Source organism: Heptranchias perlo, chromosome 6 (assembly GCF_035084215.1).
Source record: "Heptranchias perlo isolate sHepPer1 chromosome 6, sHepPer1.hap1, whole genome shotgun sequence".
In the NCBI taxonomy this organism is placed as follows: domain Eukaryota; kingdom Metazoa; phylum Chordata; class Chondrichthyes; order Hexanchiformes; family Hexanchidae; genus Heptranchias; species Heptranchias perlo.
Genome location: NC_090330.1, coordinates 91,647,403 through 91,670,394, shown reverse-complemented (window position 1 = coordinate 91,670,394; position 22,992 = coordinate 91,647,403). Strand labels below are relative to the sequence as shown.

The 22,992-nt window shown below is 40.5% G+C and overlaps 1 protein-coding gene across 1 annotated transcript; it reads left to right on the top strand.

The window, feature by feature from the left end:
• The first annotated feature begins 818 nt into the window (after positions 1 to 818).
• LOC137323087 (SLIT and NTRK-like protein 5) lies at positions 819 to 7,125 on the top strand. The gene is made up of 2 exons (XM_067986492.1): positions 819 to 1,718; positions 3,522 to 7,125. The coding sequence occupies exon 2, from the start codon at positions 3,573 to 3,575 to the stop codon at positions 6,180 to 6,182; it is 2,610 nt and encodes an 869-aa protein (XP_067842593.1). The 5' UTR covers positions 819 to 1,718; positions 3,522 to 3,572; the 3' UTR covers positions 6,183 to 7,125.
• The last annotated feature ends 15,867 nt before the right edge of the window (positions 7,126 to 22,992 follow it).

Below are 22,992 nucleotides of genomic sequence, written 5' to 3'. Positions count from 1 at the left end.
ATGCCTATTATAAATAATACCTTTCTTTTCTTTTTCTGGATGTCAGATCACTGCTGGCTCTTCTCCATCATTGAAATCTAGGATTTCCGGGTGAAACTAGATCAAACCCTTCAGAATTCCATAAGTCATGTCCTCCTTGCTGAATGTGAAATGTACCAAGCCAGGAGTCCTCATCACCTGTATGTGCCTTGCACAACAGTATTCGAATGGAATCAGCAAAGTCCATTTATATCCCCTATATCTTCATTATTCAATTTTTCATTTTTATGTTTGAAATGAATAATAACGCCAACAGACAGGGACTGACATGCCCATGTCAACAGGAATGTACAGACTAGATGCAATTTAAAACAATAACAACACAATCCCAATCCCAGCCTCGGTGCTGTGAATCTACCTCGTGTGTCCTGTTCTACCATTACAAAGATATTTTTTAAACATAAAATTGTTATTGGGCAGTGGTGATAAAAATATGGGGGGAGGGGGTTGATCGTTATCACTACATCAATTTTAAACGCTAATTTCGCTAATACGATGGCACGCACACACTGAGCCATATTTATCTGCGTTGACACACAGTGGCAAATAGGACCCTGGGCGGAGACCAGGTAAGTCCATCCGTAAATCAGGTGCTTCCACACAATTGCCGTCTTCGATTCTTCTTGCCAGGACGTCAGCAAAGTCAAATATATGGAGCTTTCCGTGTCGGTCCTTATTTCTGTCACCCTGCACTGCCATCTATTGGCCATTACTGTTCTCAGTTCAGCTAAGCAGTTTTTTTTGCTGGTTATTTGCCTGCTGTTTGGGAAATGGCTGGAATGACAAACAACCACGCTGAGTACACTAAATACTGACGCTCCTACAAATGGTTTGTTAGCGCTGATTTATTACCCTCTTAAAAATATGGACTGGATCAGCCTTGGTGGAATGAAAAAATATTACAACGTCGAACAAGACCGAAGGAAGAACCCTGCTCAAAACTAGTACAAGACTCGGGCACTACGGTTTATTTTCCAGATATTATATGTGCTATATGTTTTTTTTCAAACCTTCAAATTCCATTTAAAATTTAAGATTTTTTTCCCCAAATCACAGCATGGATTAACGTTACTATTGACAGCAGCGTTTACCGTTCAATAGCAATGGATAATGAAAAGGCAAAGCTACATTACAAAAAAGGACTCCCAGCGACACCCTTCCGCATTCCCCGAGGGTTGATTTAACTCCACATTAGGACGACAGTGGATTTCTCCAGACAAGCACAGTCCCCACCTCCATAACCCGAGTTTCTACTTTAAGGCAAACCACAAAGACGAGTTCGCTCCAGCCAGATTTTACAGTTGGCGATTAAAATAAATACTGTAATACCGTCCGGGAAGTATGGGATTTTTTTTTAGTGCCAAAATGAAGGGCAAGGAAGCAAACTGTTCGACTGGTGTTGATCGGTTAGCCTTGTTAATCGCCTGGTAAAGTTGGTGGAAGTGAACTGAGAAAAGTCTTCCATCCAGCTGACCGTCACGTTGCTAACGTGAAGCAGTCTGCGAAATCCGCGCCTTTATTTTAGCACAGCCCTACACACAATATATATATATATATATATAGCCGAAGAACCACTTTAAGGATTCCTAATCACATATCTAAACCAACAGCTTAACTCGGATCGTGGCCGGAAACGCACCACCTCCTGCAATATTATGACCTCTCAGGAGCCGAGCAGGGTAGGTAAATTCTAATTTCATTAACTGAATGTATGAGGAAGGATTAAATCAACCACCGCTGTCTCTTGGAAGCTGGCAGGTTTATTTATATATAAAATTATTTATAGATATATATATATATACCTTAATGCCAGACGTAACCGTCAAAAGTATTGAGCGCTGGGCAAATAATTCCAAAAAAAACCCTCTGACATTAAAACATGAAACACATAGCGGGGATCCGGAGAAGGACGTTATATTGGGCATTGCTTGAATACGAGTGACTGCTGTGGTTGTCCAAATAGTGCTAAACGCGAAGTTTAACGATTCTTATCGCTGTTTTCGATATTGATATATTTGATGGAATTGTGAAACTTTTTTTTGGGGGGGGTGGGGAAATAAAAGTACCCCATGGAGACAGCGTCAAGCGAAACAACGTTATTGATAAAGGGAAAGCAGCACCATCCTCACCCGTTCATAATGAGAAGGGGGATTCCTACAGGGAATAACAATTGTGCTGAAGTGCTTTGTTTTAACGTTACGCTGCAACCTTGTGCATTTCATATCCTTGAGGTTGCAAGGGGGGGCGGGGGCGCAAAAACCAATCGTCCTCCAAACGAAGTGATTTTCAGCATCAGTGGGTAGAAATTTGCATTTCTTTTCGCGGAGCCTATGTATTGCAGTGGTTGAATGAAAAAAAAGCACCAGGAAATCGGATTTGTTTCCAGCTAGATGAAATTTGGGTATTAAATCACTGACGTAGATCATTGGTTTGCCTTTAATCAACTTGGGTATCTTTTACCCTGAAGGATGAAGGGCTGCGACAGTTATCGCCGATTATAACCAGCATTTCCTGCGCTGTAACATTGGCGATGAGCTTTATCCATGACAAATGTTCCAATCTAACTACTTTCACCAGGCTGCTTTTGCAAAATTTCGGGTGGAAGCGCTATGTCAGATATGGCTGAGTATACCGGGCGGTTCTTCAAACCCGTCAGTGTTTGGGGAGACGGGGTAAGTCAGTGGAAAAAAATCCAGCATTCCGTTCGATTGAAAAAAAAATAAAGCCAAGTGTAATTTTTTTTTCAGCATTAGTTTGTCATCTTTTAAGTGAAGCATACGAACCGCAATAGCCTCTCAGATGAAACCGAATAGCGTGGGATTTGCTGTGTAGAGTGGCTAATGTGAAAGCAAATGAACTGTTTCTTTGGAATTATTTGCAAAATATGAATACGTTCGAATAGATCTATTAAAGGATTCCTTTTAAAATGGTCAAGGTTTCCTTTTAATTAGAAACTAATAAGAGTGTTTGCTCTTTTATCAGCCTAACGCATTCTACTGCTGCAAAAATATTTAATGAAGAATATATTTCTGAAATCTAGTCAAATATATGTTGATGTTCGAGTGACGTTAACGCTGTATGTGATAAGTGACGCTAACACTAAATGCAACTTCCTATCTCAACTAACAGAGCCTCCAATCATTCCTTATCCACCGAGTACGTCTCCTCGACCATTGCATTGAATGGGTACACTGAACTTCCACTCGAGGATTTGGTTTCGAACTGAGAAGCGAACAAACGCTCAGATCCATGGAATTATATCGGGAATGTCATTTTAACTTTTGATGACCTCGTCGTCATTGCAGCGATCAGTTGGGAATCTAATGCCAATTTCAGCAACCGAGTCTGTCGTAAGAAAATAACCCCCTCCCTTGGAAGTGGTGGTGAGGGAGGGGGGTGGGGGGAGGTTGGTGTTTTATTTTGGTGACGTTAGTTGATCGTTTGCAATGGAAAGTATTTACACTCTTTCTTCTCTTCTAAAGGTGATAAGCTGCAACCGAGCACTAGAGTGAACACGGATCCGAACTCGGGGCATGAAAATGTATGTCTGGATAACGCAAACCATCGCTTTTGCATCCTTCGTCCTGTCCTGGTCTGAGACCATCGAAAGCTACGGAGACATTTGTGAAAATCTTTGCTCCTGCGAGGAGAAAGACGAGATACTGGTTGTCGGTTGTGAAAACAGCGAGATCATCAGCCTCCTCCAGATCAGCCCGCCGCGGTTCCCTGTCTATCATTTATTTCTAACCGGGAATCTGCTGAACCGATTGTACCCGAACGAGTTTATTAATTTTACTGGCGTTTCTATTCTGCATCTGGGTGGCAACGAGATCCAGGACATCGAAGCGGGCGCTTTCAACGGACTGCGAGCGACGAGGAGGCTACACCTCAACAACAACAAATTGGAAGGGATAAGAGATGACACTTTTTCAGGACTGGAGAATTTGGAATACCTCCAGATAGATTATAACTACATCAGCTCGATCGAAGCCGGCTCTCTCAGTAAACTGCACATGCTGCAAGTCGTGATCCTGAACGACAATCTGCTCAGCAGCTTACCCAGCAACATTTTCAAATACGTCCCTCTCACCCATCTCGACCTGCGGGGCAATAGGCTCAAGATGTTGCCCTATGCGGGGCTTTTGGAGCATATGGACAGGGTGGTCGAGCTGCAGTTGGAGGAAAACCCCTGGAACTGCACTTGCGAGCTGATCGCCCTAAAGGCTTGGCTGGAGAGCATTTCTTACACTGCCTTGGTCGGGGAGGTTGTTTGTGAGACCCCCTTCAGGCTCCACGGCAGGGACCTAGATGAGGTCTCCAAGCAGGAGCTGTGCCCCAGGAGAATGAACATCGATTCCGATTGGAAAGCTATGCCACCTTTGACTACCCATGGCTATTTTTATACCACCCCAGCCCCGGCAACTTCCATCGTCACTTCCTCGTCTGTGTCGAAGTTTCCATCCAGAGCCCCCAAAGGCACTCGCCTCCCCAAAGCACCACGTGTGCGCCCCACCTCCAGGGGCCCATCCTCAAAGGAAGGATACAACTACGGACCCATTTTCGCCTATCAGACCAAGCCTCCCGTGCCTTTAGTGTGCCCCCGCCAATGCACGTGTAACATGCAGATCTCGGACCTAGGACTTAACGTGAATTGCCAGGAGAAAAAGATCGAAAGGATAACCGAGCTGGAGCCAAAGCCCTACAATCCCAAAAAGATGTACCTCACTGGAAATTACATACTGACCGTCCGGCGGTCCGATTTCTTTGACTCGCCGGGATTAGATTTATTGCATCTGGGTAACAACAAAATAACTGTCATCCAAGATCGCGCTTTTATGAATCTGACAAATTTGCGCCGACTTTACCTCAATGGTAATTGCATCGATAGACTCACTTCGGAAATATTTTACGGGCTACGAAGTCTGCAGTACCTGTACTTAGAGTACAATGCCATTAAGGAAATAGTGCACGGCACCTTTAAGCCCGTGCCCAACTTGCAGTTGCTCTTTTTCAATAACAACCTGCTGAGAGTTTTCCCTGGTGACATCTTTCTGGGTTTGAATTTGACCAGGCTCAGTTTGCGGAGTAACCGTTTCACATCCCTACCTATGGTTGGAATCCTAGAGCATCTGAAATCCTTAATACAGATCGAGTTATACGAAAATCCCTGGGATTGTACGTGTGATATAATGGGCATGAAGCATTGGCTGGAGAGGCTTAATACTGGCACTCTTATCAATGATGTGATCTGTGAGTCTCCTAAAAAATTCGCAGGGAAAGACCTGAGAACGATTAAATCCGATTCTATCTGCCCCGATTACTCTGATATAATCGTGTCGACTCCTTCCCCTCCCGTTGCCCAGTCTACAGAGCCACCCACCACCGCACCGACCCCGTTCCAGTACAGTGCAGACACCGGTTCTGTGCCTCTCTCCGTCCTCATCCTGAGCTTGCTTTTGGTTTTCATCACGTCCGTGTTTGTCGCCGCTGGGCTCTTCGTGGTGGTGATGAAACGACGCAAAAAGGCACAGAGTGACCGAGCCAGCACCAACAACTCGGACGTGAGCTCTTTCAACCTGCAGTACAGTGTTTACAGCCACAGGTCGGCCCCCAAAGCTAAGAGTCCAGCCAGCCACGTGTACGAATACATCCCTCACCCTTTGGAACACATGTGCAAGAACCCCATCTATAGATCGAGAGAGGGCAATTCAGTAGACGACTACAGGGATCTACACGAGCTGAAAGTCACCTACAAAAGTCACTTAGAAGAGGAAAGAGAAAACCAACTGAGAAGCCCCACTTACAGCATTAGCACTATAGAGCCCCGAGAGGAGATTTCCCCGGTGCAAGATGTAGATCATTTCTACCGTGGGATTTTAGAACCCGAAAAGGAATCATCCAGTGGGAACAGTGTTGACTATACATATGGTAGCCCACCAAACTATCATTATTCATCAAACTATGAAGATAGACGTCAGTATTTACAGCCAGAAAGGATGAGGGAGACGGTGCTGTACGGGGCACCCAGTAATGTATATGCTGAGCACATTAGAAATGACTATCTGGAACTGAAAGCAAAGCGTCATGTTGAGCCGGACTACCTCGAAGTTCTCGAAAAACAGACAACATGCAGTCAGTTCTGAACCACAGAGTTGTTTATATACAGTATTTATTTCTAATTATCTTGAGGTTTGGTTTTTGTTTCTGTTCTACATAAATGTTTGAGGTGAAAGTGCCTTGGCACGAGATTATCACCTTGAATGGATATTTGAACTAGGGGTGTGCACCACAACCAATGGGTCCACTGAACCATTTGAATTTGCTGGGATCAAGGGAGTCCAACTGAAGATTGGTCTGGTGATATGATGACAGTAGGCATAAGTAAACGTTTTGGGTTTTACCGCCCTTGAAGGGATACTACAGTCTTTCTTACTTTCTTAGCTTTCCCATATCTGGAAACAATACTGTTTTTACTAAAATAGCATTACATCACAGTGTGTTAGTAAGATTGTTGTTTCTTCACGTGTACTTCAAACCAAGTATTTTAGTTGCAAAGTAGACCCAGAGAACTACTTCTAGTTACACAAAAACCACCTGGGAGTTACCGCTCCAACCAAAACATTTTGCTTATTCCTAGATGACATCAGAAATATCGCATGTTGTACAAAAATGCATCAATACATTGCAGTTTTGCCGCAGGACTCAACATACCTATTGCAGTGGATCACTGTGTGTCATAGGTGATGTACATTGCACAGTTCGGGTTTGGTTCTAGCTTCAGCAGTCTTTATAGTTAGAGTCAAAATGGCCTTCCATCGCACTCCAAGAGGCTAGCACACCCCTAATTTTAGTATGAAGCTCTTATTCTTCAAGTGGATGTCTTTGTATGCATTCTGCACTTTTAAATTAGAAAGAGACCTCAGGGTCTTTAATATTCATCTCAGAGTTACACAAAACAGTGTGTGCACTGGGGCCATGCAGGGCTATATGATGGATTGTATAAATCTGTATGTAATGTCTGTACCCTTGTAAAGAAAAATAACTGAAAGGGGTAGTTATATTACACAACCAGGTGTTCAAACTGGCTATTTGTGTGGCATTTTTTTATATACAGTATACAGTTTAACAAAAATAGAAATTGTAAGAGTCAGTTGATCTTAAAAGCAATGGCAAAGTATTTTGCATTGGCTACAAATTAAACAAAAGCCAAATAGAAAAAATAGTACAGCAAAAAGCATTTATCAGGAAGCAGCATTTTAACTGGGTTTATTGTCACTCATTTTAACCATTTGCTGTCACTGAGTTACTTTTTTGGCAAATCAGACTTCAGACAAGATCCAGCAACAAGCATAATATGTGAGTTAAGGGTTAACGTGATGATGTGTTGATGAAGCAATTTTAGTAAAAGAAGCAGTCACAATGAGATCTGGAGTACTGATTGTACAGATTGCATTAAAGTCCCCAGTAGAGGTCTCCACAATGGTCAGCAGCAATATTTTTGATCTGCACAATTAAATCATCACATTTGATGTTTGTACACCACTCTCCAATGCTATAATTAACAAATACAGACAATTAGCTGGTCAGTATTTATTCAGTCAGTTTCTATATCAATTGGTCTCTAAATAAGGTCATCATCAAGTCTTCATATGACAGGGATTAAAAAAATGTGTTCAAATAGCTAGGCTTTCTTCATTATTCTACGCAGAATTCTTTTGAACAGGTTGAAAACCCCGATTAAGATGTATTTTAATAATACTGCTGTAGTATGTAAAGGTTGTTTCACCACTTGTCACAATTTTCACTCAAATGTAGAGCGTGATAATTAATATTGAGTCCACTTAGTTTATTAGCAGGTGTAAAGAAAACTGTCAAGACATGAATGCAGTTACATTGTAGGTTTTTATTATGGTACATTTTAGATTTGTTTAGATTTAGCAGATATATCTCAAGCATTTCAGCCACAAAACACAAGTTGATGCAATGCTCACCCAAATCTGTCAAACACATTTAATTGAATTTCATGGAGCTTTTCATCGAAAAAGCAGAATTTGAGTACCAGGAATTACACCATACTGATTTCTAAAAGGGCTTTTGCATTGTAGTCTTATTTTTGTTAAAATCCTACCTATTTTTGAAAAAAATTACCATAGCTACTATGACTAAATTATACTAAAGTCCCAGTTAACTCTTCTTACACTTGCTGCTTATAAATAAATAACCATCATGGCCAGACTTAAGATGGGGCTGGGCCTAGTTTTGTGGCAATGAACAGTATGTTATCAGTACAGTAGGAATCTATTGCCATTTATCATAAAAGTACTGTTTTTCATTTTGGTTCTACTGTATACAGTCTGTACGGTAGACAGACATTTCTAGGGAAAGGTAGAGGCAGTGCAGATTAGCACATATATTCTTTTCTCATTGCCTGGCCCGAGTGCAATACAGCAACATATTCACAAAGGGAATCCAGACTTTCTCCTTTCCTTGCTGAAAAAAAACTGCCACAATATCCCAGAAGCACTAAATTTATCTCACTTATAACACCACAGTATTTATTATATTTTCTCCTCTGTTGGTTTTAACTGCCTTGGTGCAATAAAACACAACATATTTATAGCATCCTCACCAGAGGTATTGTTAAGGTTAGTAAATCACAATGTATGTTTGTTAAAGGGGGAAGACTTTTGGACATTCTTTATTGTTTCATTGAACATGACTTGAGGTATTTACGTCACTGTCATTCATTAAAATGATCACTTGTAAGCTAAATATCTACATAACTCAGATTGCTGTAGCATTTGAATCGTTGAATCAACTGTTCCCAGAATAAGAAACAATGCTTAACTGTTTGAATGCCAGGTCACATCCTATAACATTTCTGTTTAGTGTTCATAAAACATGCAATTATTTGTGTTTGTTGTGAATATATTTGAAAATAGTTCATTTTTAAAATAATGGGCCAAATCTTGCTGGAGTGTGGCATCTTGTAGTGTGCGCCATTAGTTAGACTTTCTCCTGCACCTTTCAGCTCGAAATTTGTTTGCCCCATAACTTGCAGGAAGTGCGAGTTGATAAAGGTGCGACGAAGGCAATGGGACATCTGGGACCGTAGTGAATGATGGGAACAACAGTGTATCTCCTTAACCAATGAGATTTAAGGATTGAGAAAAAAACAGAGGGACGGCAGAGAAGGAGGGTGAATTAGAGTCAAATCAGGTACAGAAAGAGAAATAAAGAGAGGGAAAGAAAGTTTGGATTAAGACAGAGAAAAAGGAGATAGAAAGGAAAAGTAAGAAACAAATGTAAAAATTTTAAATTTCAAAAATCTCTAACAACAATTTACTACCTGCAGGAATGAAACTCAACAGTTAAATTGTTCCCTTACTGGGCCGGAGAGATTGATTGGCATTGCATTAACAATTAGAAGTCGTTAAAAGAATGCTTACACTATTAATTATGAGTCTTATCTTTCTGCGGCGAGTTTAATGGGCAATTAATGTGCAAATCCAGCAAGCTCTTAAAAATAACGGGGAGGCTAAGGGCGAGATGCCATTTGTGCGAGGTAAATGACGGAGCAACATAAGTTGACCAGCAAGTTCTGGAAGTTCGCAACTCACGGCATATCTCTTTATCTCCAGAACTTGCTGGTCGATTTGCGCATTAATAACGGCGTGCGTTGTTAACACTCCATTATCTTTCCAGCAATATATGGCCCAATATTAATAGCCATCAAATTCGTAAAATAGGAAAAATTTGGACACAAGAAACTGTTAAAAATCATAATTTCAATTTATTAAGAGATGCTCTGAGTATATTTATTGCTTGATCTCACATAAGTTTTCTGAAAAATATATAATTTGCATTGATAGATTTTTGAACTGTGATTGGTTAAATGAGTGCACAGAATTGGGTTTCATATTACAACTTGCCAAATGACTTCAAGAACATAGTCAAAGAAATCCTTTAAACCCATACAGTTTTGTCTAGTAAAGTAGCATGGTCTACTATCTACATATCTTACTAACTCCAAGGCAGTTGATTGACTATCTCCTCGGAGTCATTTATCAAATATTTAACTCGTATAATCAATGGGCACATAGGATTCCCAGTAATAGGCTTCAACCTCTCTTCCCCACAAAAGACTGAAATTGATATTTATTTTAAAAACACCGAAACAAAAACTAAGCTAAATATTTGTCTGGTATACCAATCTTTTGCATATTAAATTTGTGATAAGGATGCTTCCTCTAAACTAAAAATGGTAGTTTACTTACCTCAAGAGTGATACAGAGGAAATGTTCATCCTGTCTACCAAATAACACTGAAACTTTCCCATTAGGGTGAAACAGCAATACTTTTATTGATTTGTTTTGTACCCAATGTTACTTTGTTACTAACACTATTGTCTTCGGTTCTTGCCACAAACCCCATTCCCTAGCTTCTGACCCCATCCCTCTCCCTGGCCACTGCCTGAGGCTGAAGCAGACTGTTCATAACCTTGGCATCCTATTTGACTCTGAGATGAGCTTCCAACCACATATCCGCTCCATCACCAAGACTGCCTACTTCCACCTCCATAACATCTCCCGTCTCCACCCCTGCCTCAATCTGCTCATCTGCTGCTCAAATCCCCATCCATGCCTTTGTTACCTCTAGATTTGGCTATTCCAATGCTCTCCTGGCTGGCCTTCCATCTTCCACTCTACATAAACTTGAGCTCATCCAAAACTCTGCTGCCCATATTCTAACTCGCACCAGTCATGTTCACCTATCACCCCTGTGATCGCTGATCTACATTGGCTCCCGGTCCGGGAATGCCTTGATTCTAAAATTCTCATCCTTTTTAAATCCTCGCCCCTCATCTCTGTAACCTCCTCCATCCCTACAACCCTCCGAGATCTCTGCACTTTTCCAATTCTTGCATCCCCAATTTTAATCGCTCCACTGGCGGCTGTGCCTTCAGCTGCCTAGGCTCTAAGGTCTTGAATTCCCTCCCTAAACTTTTCTGCCTCCCTATCTCTCTCCCCTCCTTTAAGATGCTCCTTAATACAGACATCTTTGACTAAGCTTTTGGTCACCTGTCCTAATATCTCCTTATGTGGCTCGGTGTTGAAAATTGCTCCTGTGAAGCACCTTGGGATGTTTTACTGCATTAAAGGTGCTATATGAATGCAAGTTGTTGTGTTGATTTTACCTTTTCAACAAAAGAAAAATAAAAAGCACAGATGAAACCCATATTTAGTACAACCAAAATGTGACTAAAATAAGTGAAAAACTTTAAAAAAAACACTAAAACTCAGGAATCGTGCTTACACTTTATAATGCACAACTGATCATGTACTAACTACTACTTTACTAGAGAGTTTGATGTTGTCAAGCATTAAGTAACTCAGTTGTGCCTCACATTAATCCAGATAAGCTTTGTCATCCAGTTATGTTTGTTGTAAGCCACTTAATGGTAGGCACTTTGTAATGATACAGAGGAAATAGAATCAGCCGTCAAGTTAATAGTTGATGATGCAATTTAAACATGTGCAAAGGTGGAATTAACACTGCTGATCTTGATTGAAACTTGATATAAGTATATTACTTTTTTGCATAAAACGTGCCTACAATAATGTTTCACTAAATATGAACAGTTTAGGAAATATTTTAGATTGTTTTAAACCACAAAGGTTCACAGTGCACTACAATTATTGTTAATTCCCATGCGGTCCTACTTTGTGATGTCATCTGAATTTCTGCTAGAACTTGCAGAAATTGCCTTGCTGAATCAGTATACAAGTATCATGCATTGTAACACAAATAGAAAAATATGAATAGTTATAAGGTAGTAACAACCATTTTATAGCCAGATCCCTACTACAGTTATTACTAGGAAAGTTACTGATAGATAATTCACAAATCAAATTGAAAGTAAATCACTAAGGTTTATTTTAATGAAATAATTTATTTTGTGCTCAGTAAAAAATGTTATTACAATCCTTTATTGCTTTATTATATTGTGTTGAATATAATATCTACAGTTATAGTTTCTAAAAAATTAAAGATATTGTGTGAGCAGTGGCAGTGAAGCAATCCAAGTGACCTTTCGCTCACGACTAGTTTGTGGAAAAGTCAACTGTCTCTATGACATGCTTATCATTTGTTGTCTTATTTTTAGAAAAAGTTACATGATACATTATATTAGTCTGCTACACTTTTCTGATTAAAGAACAAACCTGACATTAATTTACAGCAAATTGAATCTTCATATAACTGCAAATTATTTATTATTTTGTTAACTGCCTACAGAGTTTCCTGATTGTGGTGATTTTTTTATGAATACAATTTAATTTATTTTTTAAATTGGTTCACAAACCGCAAAAAAAACTCTACAGGGGACAGTAATTAGGCCCAACATGTATATCAGAAACATCACAAAATATGATGCAAAAATTCCTATGAAACCCAGCTACTCCTATTATCCCTCTTCTGCCTATCCCAAACTAGAGAAAAGCAAAATAACAGACATGACAGGAAAAAAGGGCAACAAAAAGGAATATACAGTCTGCTCCATCCCCAGATGCACATAGTACTCCCCAGCATAGCTCCCTATACCTTTCAGTGTTTATTTTAGGTATTTTTCCATTGCTGTATATCTGGGTTTTATCTATACTTTTTCTTTTATTAAAAAAGGTAAAATTAGGAGCAAAAATACCCAGTATTGTGCTATTTTCACCTTTGATCAAGTAATTTAAGTATTATTTGACAGTCAGAAGAAATGCTTCCTATGTACCATGTTGAGTAAAACAAAAATGACATTTTTATTTTAAGGAAATAGTTCTGATCGGATAATTAACCTGCAAAGCATAGGTATACAAAGCAAAGATTGCTGAGTTTATGCCTTCAGTATTCTGGTGTTTTATCAGTGCTACTGAAATAACCCCTGAACATTTTTTCTTTGGGAGGGAGGTATTGGGTTTATTGGTTTAAACCTAAAACCAAGAACCATAAGCAAGTTGCAGATACATCAATGTATATAATCAAGCTATAAAGTTTCATCATTGCACTTTGATATAATTATAATCATGGCTTTTTTGGACTTCATAGGGTTGAAGTTCTTCTGTGTGCTTTCTTTTAGCGCATTGGTTCTGATCAAATTCTTGCGTGCACTATTTTAACAGAGTCTTTAACCCATTTATTTCAAACAGGGTTAATGACTTTGTTAAAGTAGCACGCTGAAATTTGTTGCAAATGTATTAGTCAGTGCATAAAAAATAGCACACAGAGGAATTTCAATCCCTATATTTAGTTAAGATATTGAGCAAATCCTTTCTTATGATTTGCACCCAGGAAAATATATAGCCTGCCACGTTGGTCTGTTAGTGAAGATTAGAAGTGCAGCCTGGCATAGTATCTTTTATTGGACCAATTAAATGGATGTAAATAAACATATCCTGGGTATCTATAATCCATCCAAATAAAGTAAAACTGTCTGCAATGGTGTGTGAGATATCAATGACATTATAAAAATCTAATTTTAAAGGTGGAAATCAGAAAGAGGCTTTTGCTTAATAGTGAAAAGATGGAGGAGGGTGTGGGTGTAGAAAGGATTTAAAGTTCCCCTAGATCGACGTTAACAAAAGAAAAATATGGGTGAAGGTGAAAGTTACTGGGATTTTCACACACCCAAATAATTATAAATAAATATTCTACTTAGGAGGAAATTAAGAAGAAACATGAACATTACAAAGGATTGAAAAAAGACAGTTTTGAAGAGCCAAAATAATTTGAATCTTATAGAATAACAAGCACAGTTGTAGTATATCACATAAGATAGATAAAATATAAATATAATTGCAGCAAAATCATCTGAAATGCATTAGTAATGCAAAAATGAACAAAGTGCACAAGTACCAACCACTGCTGAGACCTGACAGTGCAGGTTCCATTATTCTCTCACTTTATCTCATCTCTAATAAAACAAATCGCTAATAAAATTTAATATTGAAGAAAAAACTTTTATTTCCCATTCATCTCTCTCCTTCCTGCTGCACGTTTATTTTCTCTTTACTTTGCAGACCCAATGACATCTGAGAAATGTTAATATTGGGATTCATAATTTAAAAGAATAATGCGGATCATAAATCTGTTAAAGTAAAAGAAAAACCTGCATTTATATAGCGCCTTTCATGACCTCGGGCTGTTCCCAAATGCTCTATAGCCAATTAAGTACTTTATTGAAGTGTAGTTATTGTTGTGATACGGGAAACATGGCAGCCAATTTGCGCACAGCAAGGACACACAAACAGCAATGTGATAATGACCTGATAATCTATTTTGGTAATGTTGGTTGAGGGATAAATATTGGCTAGGACACTGGGGAAAGCTCCCCTGCTCTTCTTCAAAATATGCCATGGGATCTTTTACATCCACCTGATAGGGCCTTGGTTTAACGTCTTATGCGAAAGACGACACCTCCGACAATGCAGTACCTCCTCAGTACTGCACTAGAGTGTCAGCTTGGATTATGTGCTCAAGACTTTGGAGTGGAACTTGAACCCACAACCTTTTGACTCAGAGGTGAGAGTGCTACCCACTGAGCCACAGCTGACACCTGAAATTGAAGTAATTGTAACTGTTTAATTTGAAAAGTAAGTTGCACCAAAATGGGTCACAGTTTTAAATTACAATGAATAATGCTTATTCTCAATGAGTTAAACCTGATTGGCACTCTTTTCATTTATCAATCTTGCAGAGACTCTTTTTGGATCATTTTGTTTATATTTCTCATTGATTTTATTGTCACCTTTTCTTTGTCCATTTCTGATTTATTTCTGTCTCTTACATTTCATGCTCAATTCTCACAAATTTGTATTTTTTTCTCCTATATTTTTCTCATTTACTGTCAGCTTCAACATTGAATGTTCTCCAACTGTCCTTTTCCCAGATCCTGTGCTCCGCTATTATGACTCTGTTTCCCTACCCCCAAACCCATCAAACAGAAAGTCATTCATCAACAGTATGCCTCTATTGAAGCAGTCCAACACTACCTTGGTCCATTTCCCAGAACGATCCCTGCAACCTGTATGTTGTAACTCAACTTGTGACACAAATCAATTCACACTGCTGTTGGCAGTGTTATTTTCCATAGGTTATGAACTTTTCTTTTTATTTTACATATATCAGAAATTTCTAGAAACTAAGAAAATCTATACCAAATTGTTATTGTGCATAACCTAGATTGCGTTTGTCAGCCAATTTATTACTTAATGTTGAAGTTATTTAAATACGTTATAGGCATAGTGACCTACACCTGGACACACTTTTCAGGCATCAGTAAAAATGTTTTAGAGGACAGAATGAAGTGTTGCTCTTTGTAATATCCTAAGAAACCAATGTCCTTGTGTCATTTATTTCTTAAAATTGAGGCATCATGTCATATTTGATCTCTTTGTTCCTTCTTGTACAAAACGAAAGTTTCCTCTTCATGTTAACACTGATCAGTCTGAGATTTGTGCACTTCAAGAAATATCTTTTCCAACTGTTGTGTTGAGATCTTTTTGCTTGATGGTATGCTTTTGTCTGTTTATACAGAATTTTAATTGCACTTCAACAATTTGGCAACATTTGCTTTGGTGATATAAACTGCATTGCAGAATTTCTAGGAGGGAGTACAACAAAGGTAGATTTGATTGGGAATTTGATTGAGTATTTTAGTTAGTCAGTTTTCACAAGCAGGCTGGCCTTCTACAGCTCCCACAGCTGTCTGCTTATTGTCATACTTCCATTCAGGTATTTCTGCACACAGTAAATACCGTCTCAAATATAGTTTTCATATTTTTGCACTATTTTATGAATGAGGTAGTGCTTAAATTAAAACTCACTCTTCAAAGTACAATACTATGCAAGGATGTTGTTGAGCATCAACAGGGATGACAGGGTGACCAGCAATAAAGTAATGATAGAGTCAGCTGTGACTCATTCCATCACCTTCTGTGGGTACTGATCTTCAGCCATGCAGCATACTCCTATTGCTTATCGTAGGAACAGGAGTAGGCCATTCAGCCCCTCATTCCTATTCCACCATTCAATTAGATCAAGGCTGCTCTGTTCCTCAACTCAATTTAACCGCCTTTGCTTCATATCCCTAACAAAAATATATTGATGTCAGTCTTGAAAATTTCAACTGACTCAGCCTTATGGGGGAGAAAGTTCCAAATTTCCACAAATCGTCTTGCTATAATACTCTGTTATTGCACGCAGTCATTCTCATTACTTCAGTGCTGGTCACTCTGTCATCCCTGTTGATATGCAACATCATCCTTGATAAGAATTGTACTTAGTTCTAATGAAATCTGTCTCATTCATAAAATAGTGTAAAAACATGATAAGAATTGTATAGGGAAGATAGGTTCAGTGGCACAACACAATGAGCCAAATCTTTCCAGAAAAATAACGGTGAGTTCACGACATACATCGTTATTAATGCGCAAATTGGCTAGCAAGTTCATGGGAAGAAGAGGTGTGTGGTGAGATACGAATTTCCAGAACTTGCTGGTCGATTTGCCTCACTCAAACGACATCTTGCCCTTAGCCTCCCAGTAATTTTTAAGAACTTGCTGCATTTGCACATTAATTGCCCATTAAACTCATGGCAGATTCTCATTCCTGCATATCGTAAATTGTTGTTAGAGATTTAAAAAATTTCAAATTTCAAATTTTTAAAGTTGTTTTCTTGCTTTTCCTTTCTATCTCTTTTTTCAGTCTCTCTCGATCCAATCTTTCTTTCCCTCCCTTTCCTCTCCAAAGTCCTTGGACATGTTGTCGTCTCCAAAATCCGTGCCCATCTTTCCCGTGACTCCATGTTTGAACCCCTCCAATCAGGTTTCCGCCCCTGCCACAGCACTGAAATGGCCCTTATCAAAGTCACAAATGACATCCTATGTGATTGTGGCCGTGGTAAACTATCCCTCCTCATCCTTCCGGACCTGTCTGCAGCCTTTGACATGGTTGGCCACACTATCCTCCTCCAACGCCTCGCATAGAATCATAGAGGCACGTAAATTAACAGCATAGAAGGAGGCCATTCGGCCCATCGTGTCTGTGCCAGCCGAAAAAGAGCCATAGGGCCTAATCCCACTTTCCAGCTCTTGGTCCATAGCCTTGTAGGTTGTGGCACGTCAAGTGCACATCCAAGTACTTTTTAAATGCAGCAAAGGTTTCTGTCTCTACCACCCTTTCAGGCAGTGAGTTCCAGACCCCCACCACCCTCTGGATGAAAAAAATTCTCCTCAACTCCCCTCTAATCCTTCTACCAAATACTTTAAATCTATGCCCCCTGGCTTTTGACCTCTCTGCTAAGGGAAACAGGGCCTTCCTATCCAGTCTATCTAGGTCCCTCATAATTTTATACACCTCAATTAAATCTCCCTTCAGCCTCCTCTGTTCCAAAGAAAACAATCCAATCTTTCCTCATAGCTAAAATTCTCCAGACCTGGCAACATCCTTGTAAATCTCCTTAAATCTTATCCACTTGTCCTGCAACCTCTCCTCCGTTGTTCAGCTGGGTGGGACTGCCCTCACCTGGTTCCATCCCTATCTATCCAGTCATAGCCAGAGAATCATCTGCAAAGGCTTCACTTCCCACTCCCCCACCATTACCTCTGAAATCCCCCAAGCATCTATCCTTGGCCCCCTCCTATTTCTCATCTACATGCTGCCCCTTGGCAACATCATCTGAAAACATAACGTCAGATTCCACATGTACGGTGCGATACCCAGCTGTACCTCAGATGCACCTCAGTATTGGATGAGCAGACATTTCCTCCAATTAACTATCGGACAGACCAAAAGCCATTGTCGTTGGTCCCCGCCACAAACTCCGTTCCCTAGCCACTGACTCCATCACTCTCCCTGGCCACTGTCTGAGGCCGAACCAGACCGTTCACAACCTCGGCGACCTATTTGATCATAAGCTGAGCTTCCAACCCCATATCCTGTTCGTTGGAAAAACAGAGTAGTTATAAAGGGAGACTTTAATTTTCACATAGACTGGGGCAAGCAGAACCGCTCGAGTCCCAAAGGCAGCGAATTTCTTGAATGTATACAGGACAGTTGTCTGGTACAATATATTCTTGAACCAACAAGGGAGAACAGACCATATTAGATTTAGCGATGAGTAATGTGCCTGAATTTGCCAATTTGGTAAGGGAACACTTAGTTAACAGTGACCATAATGTGATAGAATTCGATATTAGATTTAAGAGGGAGAAGAGTGAGGCACGAACCAAGGTTTTAAATTTAAGTACATCTGACTTTGGAGGGATGAGGCTGGAATTGACCACAATAGACTGGGCAGAACTATTAACTGATATAATTATGGATGAACAGTGAGAGGTGTTCAAAAAAGCATTTGGTAGAATACAAGACCTGTGCATACCCCTAAAGGGCAAGAGCTTTATGTGTGTAATTAAACAACCTTGGTTAACAAGGGAAGCGAGAGATGGTATAAAACTAAAAGAAAGGGTTTATATGAAGGCAAAGAACAGTAGAGATCTCACGGACTGGGAGAGATATAAAGAACAGCAAAGGGATACAAAGAAAGTGGTAAGAGCTGCAAAAAGGGAATATGAGAAAAAGCTTGCGAGGGATCTCAAGGACAACACTAAAGATTTTTACAAATGTATTAAGAGAAAGAGGGTGGCTAAGAGTAATTTGGGGCCCTCAATGACAGACGTCGGTGATATTGTAATTTCAAAATCAGGAAATAGCAGACTTAATAGTTACTTTACATAGAATTACATTGAATGTACAGCACATCTATTCTAGTTGCCTCAACTACTCCTTGTGGTAGTGAGTTTCTCCTGAATTCTCATTTGGATATATTGGTGACTATCTTATAATTATGGCCCCTAATTCTGGTCTCCCCTGCAAGTGGAAATATCTTCTCCACGTCTACCCTCTCAACTCTTTCATAATCTTAAAGACCTCAATCAGGTCACCTCTCAGTCTTCTCTTTTCTAGAGAAAAGAGCCCCAGCCTGTTTAGACTTCCCTGATAAGTATATCCTCTCAGTTCTGGTATCATACTTGTGAATCTTTTTTGCACTTTCTCCAATATCCTTTCTATAATATAGAAACCAAAGCTGTACACATTACTCCAAGTGTGGTCTAACCAAGGTTCTATTCAAGTTCAACATAACTTCTCTGCTTTTCAATTCTATCCCTCTAGAAATGAGCCCCAGTGATTGGTTTGCCTTTTTATGGCCTTAGTTAACCTGCATCACTACTTTTAGTGATTTGTGTATTGGTACCCCCAGATCCCTCTGCTCCTCTTCCCCATTCAGACTCTTATTATCCAAGCAGTATGTGGCCTCTTTATTCTTCCTACCAAAATGTAATATCTCACACCTATATTGAAATTCATTTGCCAATTACACACCCATTCTGCCAGTTTATTAATGCCTTCCTGTATTTTGTCATAGTCCTCCTCAGTATTAACTGTATCCCCCAATTTGGTGTCATCCAGAAATTTTGAAATTGTACTTCTAATTCCCACGTTCAAATTATTTACATAAATAGTGAACAACAATGGTCCCAGCATTGATCCTTGTGGAACACCACTTCTCACCTTTGCCAGTCTGAGTAACTACCTTTAACCCCTACTCTCTGTTTTCTGTTTTGTAGTCAGCTTGCTATCCATTCTGCTACTTGTCTCCTGACTCTGCACACTCTGACCTTAGTTATGAGTCTACTATGTGGTAACTTATTGAAGGCCTTTTGAAAGTCCAAATATATTACATCTACTATTATTACTCTTCTTGCTAGTTTATTAGGGGATAGTTTAAATCTCCCATGATTATTATTCTATGTCCTTTACTCATTTCACATATTTGCTTACATATTTCTTCCTCCACCTCCTTTCCACTATTAGGTGGTCTGTAGTATACCCCTATTAGTGTGATCGATTCCTTCTTATCTTTCATTTCAATCCATATGGATTCTGTTTCTATCCTTCTGTTGGTTATGTCCCTTTTTTCTACTGCCATTATGTTATCTTTAATTAGTACAGCTACTCGACCCCCTTCTTCCTTCGCTTTCCTTTACTGATTATGCCATAACCTGCAATATTTAGTTGCCAGTCCTGGCCTTTATGTTGCCATGTTTCAGTTATTCCTACTTTCTATCAGTCTTCACAGTAGAGGATGAGGATAAAGTACAAGAGATACAAGAAAAGCTAAAAATAAATCAAGAGTAGGAACTAACTAGATTGCACAGGCATGATTTAACCAGGTGGCGGAGGCTGGAATTCCTGTTGGGAAACCCGGAAGTACAGGTTTCCAGGATAGCCTTACAATTTTGAAGTAAGGACAGCATAATTTTTTCTTCTTTGCCGGTTTCCCACCTGACAGGCCGGCCTGATTGACAAGCTGGCTCACAGTCAGACAGGAGAAGAGCCAGGAAGAGGATGTGTTCAGGTCGGAGATCATGTGGTTGGTCGGAGATTGTGGGGGGGGGGATTCGGAGATCGTGGGAGAGTCAGAGATCATAGGGGGGGTTGGAGATCGTGTGGTGGGTCGGAGATCATGGGAGGGTCGGAGATCGTAGAGGGGAGGTTGGAGATCCTGGGGGGGGGGGATCGGAGATTGTGGGGGGGAGGTCGGAGATCATGGTGGGGGGGGTCACTGCAGGTAGGCTTGTTGGGCCTGGGGGAAGCACTTCTGCTCCTCCGGGCCCACAAGCAGTGCTTTAAAGGCACTTACCTGGAGTTTCGGGCCTACTCACCTCCTGTCATGTGGCATGAAGGAGAAGGCTCGGGAAACCCAGCCCCCAGGGGCGAAAATCAAAAAAACTTTGAAAATGGAGGCCCGCAGCCTCCTTAAAAACTTTTAATGACCGACCCACCTCCTAAGAATGGGTTGGTCGCCTGCCCCTCGTCCCGTCCCTGTGAAAACTGGAAATGGGCGGGTTGGAGGCGGGTTGGGGGCGGGTTTTAGATTTTTGCAATTGTCCCTGCCCCCAACCCAGCCATTTTTCCAGGCTAAAATCATGCCCCATATCAATAAAAAATGGCAATGCAGAAACTAATGAGATTAAAGATAGGCAAATCTCCAGGGCAGAGTGACTGAGCGTTTGAACAAATATGAGCTGATCAGAGAGAGTGAGCCTGGATTTGTAAAAGCTAAGTCATGTCTAATGCATCTAGTGGAATTTTGTGAGGAGGTAACAAATGTGGTAGATAAGGGAATGCCTATGGATGTTATTTATATGGACTTCCAGAAGGCATTCAACAACATTCCATATAGGAGACTGTTAACAAGAATGAGAGTGCATGGAATTGGAGGTAACCTATTGGCTTAGATAGGAAATTGGTTTGGAGATAGGAGACAGAGTGTAGGGATAATGTGTATGTACTCAAATTGGCAGGATGTGACTAGTGGTGTCCTCAGGGATCTGTAATGGAGCGTCAGATTTTCACTATATCTATAAATGACTTAGACGAAGGAATAGAGAGCTGCGTATCTAAGTTTGCTGATGACAATAAGTTAGGTGGCACAGTAAATAGTATAGATGGGAGCAGAAAGTTGCAAAGGGACATTGATAGATTAAGTGAGTAGGCAAAACTGTGGCAGATGGAGTTCAATGTAGGAAAGTGTGAGGCCACCCACTGAGGACCTAAGAAAGATAGATCTAAATGGTGAGAAATTAGGAATTGTGGATGAGCAGAGAGATTTAGGGTTCCAAGTGCAGCAATCACTAAAAGCTAGTGGACAGGTACAAAAAATACTTTAAAAGGCCGATGGAATATTGGCCTTTATCTCAAAAGGTCTGCACTACAAAGAGGTGAAAGTTATGTTATAGCTGAACAGAGCTCTGGTTAGGCCCCATCTGGAGTTCCGGGCACCGCACCTCAGGAAGGATAGACTAGGCTTGTAGTCCCTTGAATATAGAAGATTAAGGGGTGATCTAATTGAGGTGATTAAATGAGTTGATAGGGTAGATAGAGAGAAACTATTTTCTCTGGTGGAGGAGTCCAGAACAATGGGGCATAACTTTAAAATTAGAGCTGGGCCATTCAGGGGTCGTGTCAGGGAGCACCTGTTCACACAAAGGGCAGTGGGAATCTGGAACTCTCTCCCCCAAAAAGCTGGGTCAGTGGAAAATTACAAAACTGAGACTGATAGATTTTTGTTAGGCAAGAGTATTAAGGGTTATGGAACCAAGGCGGGTAGATGGAGTTAAGATACAGATCAGCCATGATGTATTTGAATGGTGGAACAGGCCAGAGTGGCTGAATGGTTTACTCCTGTTCCTATGTTCCTATCTCTCCATTAGCAAGACTACCTACTTCCAGCTCTGTAACATTGCCCGTCTCCACCCCACCTCAGCTCATCTGCTGCTGAAACCCTCATCCATGCCTTTGTTACCTCTAGACTCGACTATTCCAATGCTCTGCTGGCTGGCCTCCCACTTTGCACCCTCCGTAAACTTGAACTCATCAAAAAGTCTGCTGCCCGTATTCCAACTTGAACCAAGTCCCGTTTACCCATCACCCCTGTGCTTGCTGACCTACATTGGCTTCGTCAATGCCTTGATTTTAAAATTCTCATCCATGTTTTCAAATCCCTCCAAGGCCTTGCCCCTTCCTATCTCTGAAACCTCCTCCAGCTCTATACCCTCTGAGATCTCTGCGCTCCTCCAATTCTGGTCTCTTGCGCATCCCCGATTTTAATTACTCCACCATTGGCGGCCGTGCCTTCAGCTGCCTGGGCCCTAAGCTCTGGAATTCCATCTCTTAAACCTCTCCGCCTCTCTCTGCTCCTTTAAGACACTCCTTAAAACTCACCTCTTTGACCAAGCTTTTGGTCGCCTGTGCTAATATCTCCTTCTTTGGCTTGGTGTCAAACTTTTTTTGATAACGCTCCTGTGATGCGCCTTAGGACATGTTACTACGTTAAAGGCGCTA